The sequence below is a fragment of the Glycine max genome, chromosome 8 (genome assembly GCF_000004515.6).
Source record: "Glycine max cultivar Williams 82 chromosome 8, Glycine_max_v4.0, whole genome shotgun sequence".
Taxonomy (NCBI): domain Eukaryota; kingdom Viridiplantae; phylum Streptophyta; class Magnoliopsida; order Fabales; family Fabaceae; genus Glycine; species Glycine max.
In genome coordinates, this window is record NC_038244.2 from 22,777,850 (window position 1) to 22,786,927 (window position 9,078).

The following is a 9,078-nucleotide window of genomic DNA, read 5'->3' on the forward strand; positions in this document are numbered from 1 at the left end:
CTTTGATCATTTGAGACTTACACTTCAAAGTTTAGACCTCATTTGAGGCATAAAATTTCATGCTCATTTTCTCCCTTTCCCTCCACTCATCTTCTCCTACCTTCAAGCTCTTATCCATGGCTTCTTATGGTGGTGAGCTTCTTCTTGACTCATCTTCTCCTTGAAGTGACGTGTCCAATCATCTTTCTTCCTTCTCCATTCCGTTGTCATTGATCTTCAAGAAGCAAAGGACTCCATTGATGAAGATGATCCAAGGCCTACAAGCTCCACATGGAACTACATCACACATCCATCTCAGTATCCGTGGCACTTGCATCAGCATCATCTGCCTCATCAGTTGGCTCCTAATCCATCTCAGCACCTGGATCAGTTGGGCCCTAAGCCTCAAGAGCCTCACTCCCCCCCCTCCCCAACAATGGAAGGTTGGACTCCGGGCTAGGCCACCTGCTCCATGAAGTCTGGCAGGGAAATGACCAACTGCTAGGAGAGATGATGCATGTTATGGATCACGAGGTAAAGATTGTGACATCCTGGAAATTTCTACCCGGAATTTTGTAAACGATGCATTTTGAATGATTACATATAAGTATTATTCAGTGTATATGTATATATACTCCTGGTAGAAGTAGGTATATTGGGGGAAAGATATGCGAGTTAGGCTAATTAATGAAGAGAAATCCATAACTGGATAGTTATAGGTTAATTCTCAATTAATTAGTCTTAAAAAAAATTATTATCGTTTTGCGTACAACTTAAAATTTAATGAAACCAACCTCTGAACCACGCTCGGGGTTTCATTCTGAGCGTTTTGATATATATATTGCCTACTTTCGAAAACTGGCCCCGACGGGTGCAGAGAAACGTGAGGGACTGGAACCAGAGAAACGACATGCAAACCAAGGCAGGATTTTAGCGTTTCAAAAAGGTCAGATTTTTCTTTTCTTGTGACTGAGTATGAGTCACATCAAGAAAAAAGAATGGACCCTTTTTGCTCCACTCAAAAGAAGACATGTGGCACATCTTTTGTTTTTTTTTTTTTTTAAAAAAGGAAAAGAGGAAGCCTTTTAAACTAAAAAGCAACGTTCCCTCTCTCCTCACTCACTTAGCCAAAAGTGCAGAAGCTTTTCTCCCTCTCTCTCTCACGTTGCTATTCCTTTCTTCTTCCTCACCATTGAAGCTCCATCAAAGCTCCAACCTTTGCTCACCATTTCTGCTCCAAATTGCGAAAGGAAGTCATTTTCGGAGTCGTGAAGCGCATCTCTACATAGTGGGACTTCAGATTTCAGGTTTGGGTAGACTTCTTCTCACATAAATTTTCGTGGGTATTGGGTTTTGGGAGATATGATGGGTAGTTTTACTAGGTTTATGCCTTATGATAGTTATTTGTGAAGAAATTTGATGAAAGCATGCTAAATTTGTCATGTTTGGTATGAGTCAAGCTTACCCATTCTATTTTAGGGTTTTTATGATGATGCTTGTGATGCTTGTGTGCTGAAATGGCTGATGGAAAACTGATAGAGATGAAGGGTAGAGTTAACCTAGGGTTTAAAAGTGAGAATGTAGTGATATGAGTGGAAAAGTGTGATGCTTTGAGGATTTGAAAAGCCAAATCTGGATTTAGTGGTAATTGGAGGTTAGAGTGAGGTAATCCTAGTTTGAAATGTCATTTAGGACTGTGAGAAAGCTTGGGCTGTGCAAAGGAGGAAAATGAGTGGCCCAAAGTGAAAGCAAGAGCCATTTCTAGGGTGTTGAGGAGTCAAATTTCGATTCGGTAGAGTTTTCTTCGTAAAACCAGTTTGAACAAGTTTAGATTAATGTTATAGACTTGTTTGAGATAAGAGTTTGCTCCAAAGTTTCCCCATTCTCATTTTCACTTCTCAAACCTTGAAAATCCACTAAATTGAGGGGTTTTAGATACCTAGATTTTGAGTTGCTTTGGTCTGAAGCTTGTCTTTTAGATATGATTTATACTTGATTTAGGACTTGTAGGATCCAATATGGGCAATTTTGGATGAGGGCAAGAGTGATTTCGAAAATCTGCACTTCTATGCAGAATTTTGCTGTTAAAGTATGCAACAAAATTTTGGGTTTGTGCAGAAAATGCTTAGGCATGACTGTCTGTGGAAAGGGTTGTACATATTGGGTTCTGGAAGTTTTCTAGAGGAGGGTACGTAGGAGCAAAAGCCCCACTTTTGTCGACCTCAAAAAATAAAAAGAAATAAAAGTAAAGGTAACACAATTTCCACAATTCTAAAAATGAGGCTATTGTCCTTTGAGACAAACGTGAGAGGTGCTAATACCTTCCTCAAACGTAAATACAACTCCCGAACTTAGAATTTTCATTTTGACCGGTTTCCTTCGGTTTTTCCGACGTTTTTCACAAATAAACATTGGTGGCGACTCCGCGCATCTTTCCTCCTTTGGAAAGCGCTCCCGTGAGCCTCGCCTCGCTCGCCCGCAAAAGGGCACGTTGCGACAGCTGGTATACTTTTCTTTTTGAAAGAGCAACATATTTTAGAGGTTATGCGTGATCAGAAAGAAATGACTTCGAATAGAGTTGTGAACTGGCCATTCAGGACTCTATAGTGATGATTTTCCTTCTGAACTTAATCACTGTGAAAAAGAGAAAGAAACGAAAAAGAAAAGGAAAAGAAAAAAAAATTCTCATGGTTTTTGTTATTTAAATCATTACTATTAAACCAGTCATTATTTAGGGACGCCACAAAGACCATGATGAATACTTTGCAACATAGGCACGAGCTGGTCCAAGGAAGTGGGGGAGCTGGAAGATGCCAACGGTCTAGGAGGGGGAGGAGCAACTAGGGGTGCCTCTGCTGGAGCCCTACGGGACCCCGAAAAAGTGATAAAGGGATCATCGAGGTTCCAACAGTTCTTGTGGATGTAGGCCAAATTAATGGTCAGGCTAAGGGACTCGAAGGTGAGAGAGTCAAAGACAACCCCATGGGCCTTACAAAGAGTTGTGATCAGAGCCGAAAAGCCCAACCTGGAGGAGTTGGATTGGGCTATCAGAGAAATCTAAGAAGATATCATGGTGCCAACATCCATGTTCATCTTCATCACAAGGCCATAGACCAAGCATGCTCAATCCGTGTTAAGGTATGAGGTATGGGAGGTGGGGGCTAGGCTAGAGTAAGATAGGACACTCCAGATCTAAGCCAAGGTAGTTAGGTCCTTCCTCAGCAGCTTCGAGGGGGCTCCCTCAACATTCAGCATAAATCCCCACCCTGGAATGCATAGCTTGGCCGTTATGGCCCTATGGTCGGGGTAGGTATGACAGTAGCGGGAGTACTCCGGGCAACGCTCCTTCGCCTTAAGAACCACTGGAATCTCCAAGAAGGTGTTCAAGGTAGTGGCATCAAATTTGATCAGCTTCCCCCTCACTTTGCATTGCCTTGGGGAGCGATCCTCAAGGTCATATAAGTTGGAGTAGAACTTCTTGACCAAAGCCACATCTATGTGATTCTCCATCTGGCGGGTGAGGTTGCGGTGACATTGGTGACGCTCTAGCTGTTGGAGGAACTTGTCATAATGGGAGTATGCTAACTCGGAGTTCCTCTCCGGTAGGATGCTCCTGAGATAAACGTTGGTCTGGTACCAGTCCCATGCCTCCTCCAACACAAACCTGGAGGAGCCATAGGATTCTTGAGGGCGAGAGGAGGAAGCACACTTCTTCTTGCATGCCATCTGCAAAACAACACAAAAAAAAAAAAAAAACAAAATCAACACAATTATCAAAGCATGAAAAAGATCAGATAAAAATGCAAGTAACAAAAGTAAGGCGCTAAGCCGTGAGGGTCACGCTTAGCGCCTATGCACGGGAAGTATGAGGGCGCTAAGCCGCGAGGGTTGCACTTAGTGCCAATGCACAAAAAGAATGAAGGTGCTAAGCCGCGAGGGCCACGCTTAGTGCCAATGCACAAAAGGAATGAGGGCGCTAAGCCACGAATCTCGCGCTTAGCGCCCTATGGAATCAGGAGAAGAAGTGGCTTAGCACCACTACGGCGCTAAACCTAATTCACAATAAAGAGGTAATAGGCCTAAGTGGGCATGGCGCACTAAGCCCAAATAGGAAACAAGGGAGAAATTGGGTTTAGCGCAAAAGTCGCGCTAAGCTTAGGCGCAACCAGAGAGGGATTTGGGCTTAATGCAGAGGTGCGCTAAGCCTGGGAGTGACAGGAAATCTGGCTTAGCACGTGGGTGACACAGCTGGCAGAAATGTACAAAACACGCTAAGCCTCCGTATTGAAGCTGAAAAACGTGGGTGGCTTAGCGTCACTCATGTGCTAAGCCAAGGTAGGGGACACAAAAAGTCTTTGGAGCTCAGCACAACCAAGCGTGCTAAGCTCCAGCCCAGAACACCTAGATTCTAGAAAATATGAACACAAAAAAGAACTCACTAAGTGCACAAGTCAGGCTTAGCGAGTTCATCCAAAATCCTAGAAAATATGAAGACACAAAAGAACTCGCTAAGCGTACAAGTCAAGCTTAGCGAGTTCATCCAAAAATCCAGAAAATTCATGAACTCGCTAAATGCATGGGTCAGGCTTAGTGAGAATGACTTTTTGTAAGACTCGAAAGGTACGAGCTTGCTAAGCCATGAAGGTAGGCTTAGCGGTCGAAACCAAGCTAGAGAATCACAGTTCCCATGAAGACAACAACAAAACTACAAAGCCTAGGTGAGTAGAACAAAAACAAACTAAATGAAAAACAAAAAAAATGCAAGAAACACAATGCACAGATGCAAAATGAATGCTAAACTCAATAGAAGCAAAATATCCTAAGAACTATGCTTACATAGACAGTACGCTATGAAGAGGAAAAGATGTGGAAGAGAAATGCACGAAGGTGAGGTGGTGTAGGATAGAAAGAAAGAAATGGAGGGAATGGGGAAACAAGAGTGAAGTTGGCAGAATGGTGAGGGTTGGGGGTTTAGGGCAGTTTATGAAACTTCCTGCAGTTATGGATTGTGCGCTTACCACGGCCATGCGCTTAGTGCGTAGTCTGACAACAGTAATGGCATTAAAGTACCAAACGCTTAGCGAAGGCATCTCGCTTAGTGACCTGAGGACGAAGTCCTTTGGTCTTCCCCCCAACGTATTATTATAAATTCTTTTTTTTATCGCGCTTAGGGAGGTGTGCTCGCTAAGCCTCATTTGTGAAATACCCAACCCAAGAAGGTTTTAGGCCCAGTGCTTGATTGGCAGGCTTAACGATTTCTGTAGCTAGGATTGGTCTATAACTTTCACTTAGCGAGCACTTGCCCGCTTAGAGAGCCAACTCAGCACGCTTAGCCATTATAACTGTGCTTAGCAAATTGAATGATAGAAGATGCAGGGACATGGTGTGGCTCAGCGCCCTTCTCGTGCTTAGTGGCTAAGCTTTGCGCGCTTAGCGCGTGGGTGTCGCTAAGCTCAATTAACAAGTGAGTTCTTCCAGAGACATTTTGGGCCTAGCGAAGGTGTTGCGATAAGCCCAATTTGAATAAATTGTCACAGAGGAATTTTGGGCTCAGCACGAAGGTTGCGCTTAGAAAGTAGGATCCACGCTTAGCACAATGTTTGGCGCTAAGCTCAGAATGGAATATGGTCATCCATAGGGGTTTTTGGGCTTAGCATCACAGGATGCGCTTAGTGAGCAGGATAGGGTGCTTAGCAAGGCTGGGCTCGCTTAGCACCACTCCAGATCATAACATAGGCGCTTAGTGTGAAGATGTGCGCTTAGTGCAACATGACTAAAACATGGCTACACTCAAAATTTAGGAGTCATCATACAGCCAATTCCAGAGCTCCTTGGGTACCATAAGCCAACACTAGCCCTAACATTCAAGCATCAGTTTGTATATTCAACAAATGTCGATCATTATTCTACCTAGGATTGATTTTCTCAACTCTAAGGGCTACTACATTCTTACACTACACTACCTACAAGAAATAAAACTAACATGAATAGAGAATGAGAAAAAGGTTAGAAAGTTGGGTTGCCTCCCAGTAAACGCTTCTTTGACGTTACTAGCTTGACGTAGGATGCCTACTAAGGGTCTTGCAGATTGAGAATGGTGGTTAGTCTCTCGATGTTTCCACCATGATACAACTTCAACCTTTGGTCTTTCACCACCCAACTCCTCTTTGGATCATCTGAAGAAGGATCCATCAATTCCACAACTCCATAAGGTTTTACCTCTTTGATAGTGAAGGGGCCGGACCATTTGGACTTAAGTTTTCCCGGAAACAGCTTAAGTCTGGAATTGAAGACCAGAACTTGATGTCCTGGTTGGAAACTCTTCTTCAACAATTTCTTGTCATGGTAGGGCTTCATCTTATATTTATACAAATTGGATGACTCATAGACAATGAGCCTCATCTCTTCCAACTCTAGGGGCTGCAATTTATGCTACTCACTAGATAGACCTTCATAAAAATTCAGGAATCTCAGTGCCTAATAAGCCTTGTGCTCCATCTCTACTGGCAGATGACAAGCCTTCCCATAGACCATCTAGAAAGGAGACAGTCCTATGGGAGTCTTGAAAGCGATTCTGTAGGCCCATAAAGCATAATCCTGTTTGGCAGCCCAATCCTTCCTTGAGGATGCCACAGTTTTCTCTAAAATCTTCTTTAATTCCTTGTTGGATACCTCAGCCTGACTATTGGTTTAGGGATGATAAGGTGAAGCCACCTTGTGAGTGACATTATAATGCCCCAGTACCTTCTACAATTGGGCATTGCAGAAATGTAAGCCTCTGTCACTTATCGAGACTCGTGGAACCCCAAACCGGGAAAATATATTCTTTTTCAAAAATTTTATGACCGTCTTGGCATCATTCTTGGAAGCAGCTACCACCTCCACCCATTTAAAGATGTAATCCACAGCCACCAGAATATATTCATTCTTATAAGATGATGGAAGGGGACCGACGTAGTCAATACCCCAGCAATAAAAAACTTCCACTTTGATTATATTTTGAAGGGGCATCTCATTTCTTCGGGATATACCTCCGGTCCGCTGGCATTGGTCACAATGCAACACATGATCATGCACATCTTTAAAAATAGAGGGCTAGAAGAAACCGGCTTGCAAGACCTTTGCAGTTGTCTTATCCCCACTGTAATGACCTCCGCAGGGAGAATTATGACAGTGCCACAATATACTTCTGGCCTCTTCTCTGGCCATGCACCTCCTCAACAAGGTGTCTGCTCCAATCTTAAACAAATGAGAATCATCCCAAACATAAAAGTGTGCATCATGAAGGAATTTTTTTCTCTGATGCCAATTCAGATCCTTGGGAAAGATTCCCGCAACATTATAATTAGAAAAATCTGCAAACCATGGTCTCTCATTCACAACTACAAATGACTCATCAGGGAATTCATCACAGATTTCTAGCTCTTCTCGAGTCACTTCTTTATTAATCAACCTTGATAAGTGGTCAGCCACTAAATTCTCTGACCCTTTCTTATCTTTAATCACAAGGTCAAACTCTTGGAGCAGTAGTATTCATTTGATGAGCCTTCGTTTGGAGTTCGCCTTTGTGAGAAGGTACTTTATGGTTGCATGATTAGTGAATACAACCACTCGAGATCCCACTAAATAGGATCTGAATTTTTCCAGAGCATATACAATAGCAAGTAACTCTTTTTCTATGGTGGCATAATTCAGCTGCACATCATTCAAGACTTTGCTCGCATAGTATATGGAGTGAAATACTTTTTCCTTTCATTGCCCCAAAACAGCACCGACTGCATAATCTCTTGCGTCGCACATTAGCTCAAATTCTTGGCTCCAATCAGGAGCTATAATCACTGAAGTTGACACTAATCTGTCCTTCAAGGTTTGAAATGCTGTCAAACACTCTTCATCAAATTTGAAAACATCATCCTTATTGAGTAAATTACTCAATGGTTTTGCAATCTTGGAGATGTCCTTAATGAAATGCATGTAGAAACTAGCATGTCCAAGGAAACTCCTGATGCCTTTTACATTGACGGGTGGGGGCAGCTTTTCAATGACATTAATTTTGGCTTTGTCCACTTCAATGCCTCTAGCAGAAATCTTATGTCCCAGCACAATTCCTTCTTGGACCATGAAATGACATTTCTCCCGATTCATGACTAAATTTGTCTCCTCATCACGCTGCAACACCAGCTCCAAATTGGTCAGACAACAATTGAAAGATAGACCAAACACTAAAAATCATCCATAAACACTTCAATGCATTTCTCCACCATATCAGCGAATATTGCTAGCATGCACCTCTGAAACGTGGTTGAAGCATTGCATAGCCCAAATGGCATCCTCCTATAAGAGAAAACACCAAAAGGACAAGTAAATGCAGTTTTTTCTTGGTCCTTGGGGTCTATGGCAATCTGATTATATCCAGAATATCCATCCAAGAAAAAATAGAACGACTGGTTTGCTAACCTCTCAAGCATTTGGTCCATGAATGGTAGAGGGAAGTGGTCTTTTCTAGTGGCATCATTCAGCTTTCAATAATCAATGCACATTATCCATCATGTAACAGTTCAGGTGGAAATAAGGTCATTTTTTTCATTTCTTACCACAGTCATCCCACCTTTCTTAGGGAATACCTGCACTGGGCTCACCCAAGCACTATCCAAGATAGGGTAGATAAGTCCTACCTCCAAAAGTTTAAGGACTTCCTTGTGCTCCTCTTCTTTCATTGAAGGATTAAGCCTTCTTTGTGGTTGTCTCACTGGCTTATAATTAGCTTCCATCATAATTTTATGCATGTAATACGAAGGGCTAATTCCCTTGAGGTCTAAGATATGCCACTGGCTTTGCTTTATTCTCTTCTAAGAACACATATTTCAAGTGGGTTGGTAGGATCTTTATGTCTACTTTGGGTTTCTCTGCTGTGGTATCCTTCTTTAGCTCTTCAAAAGCATATTCTCCTGAAGGAATTTCCTTCAATCTATCTAAGTCTTCCTAGCAAGCTCTAAGATCTTTCTCCTCCTCCTTTGTTAGACAATCAATAGCATTTATTAATGCCCTTTCCAATGGAGAGTGGAAAGTCAGACTTTGCACAACTATATTGGTCTCTTG

At 42.5% G+C, this 9,078-nt stretch overlaps 2 protein-coding genes across 2 annotated transcripts; both read right to left on the minus strand.

The window, feature by feature from the left end:
* Nucleotides 1-6,051: 6,051 nt before the first annotated feature.
* On the minus strand, nucleotides 6,052-6,381 carry LOC102665466 (uncharacterized). The gene has a single exon (XM_006586399.1). The coding sequence runs from the start codon at nucleotides 6,379-6,381 to the stop codon at nucleotides 6,052-6,054; it is 330 nt and encodes a 109-aa protein (XP_006586462.1).
* Nucleotides 6,382-7,731: 1,350 nt separating this feature from the next.
* Nucleotides 7,732-8,750, minus strand: LOC106799557 (uncharacterized mitochondrial protein AtMg00860-like). Its single transcript, XM_014778452.1, has 4 exons — nucleotides 8,604-8,750; nucleotides 8,437-8,498; nucleotides 8,241-8,313; nucleotides 7,732-8,148 (listed from the first exon to the last, which is right to left on the minus strand). Exons 1-4 carry the CDS (start codon nucleotides 8,748-8,750, stop codon nucleotides 7,732-7,734), a joined length of 699 nt encoding a protein of 232 aa, XP_014633938.1.
* Between the last annotated feature and the right edge of the window lie 328 nt (nucleotides 8,751-9,078).

Excerpts from the sequence above, each read along its gene's own strand:
- LOC102665466 (XM_006586399.1), bottom strand. The coding sequence starts at position 6,381 with ATGAGGCTCATTGTCTATGAGTCATCCAATTTGTATAAATATAAGATG.
- LOC106799557 (XM_014778452.1), bottom strand. The coding sequence starts at position 8,750 with ATGGAAGCTAATTATAAGCCAGTGAGACAACCACAAAGAAGGCTTAAT. Across the intron at positions 8,499-8,603 it reads CTTGGGTGAGCCCAGTGCAG|CTGAATGATGCCACTAGAAA; the intron begins GTATTCCCTAAG and ends GATTATTGAAAG. Across the intron at positions 8,314-8,436 it reads ATGGACCAAATGCTTGAGAG|GAGGATGCCATTTGGGCTAT; the intron begins GTTAGCAAACCA and ends TTTCTCTTATAG.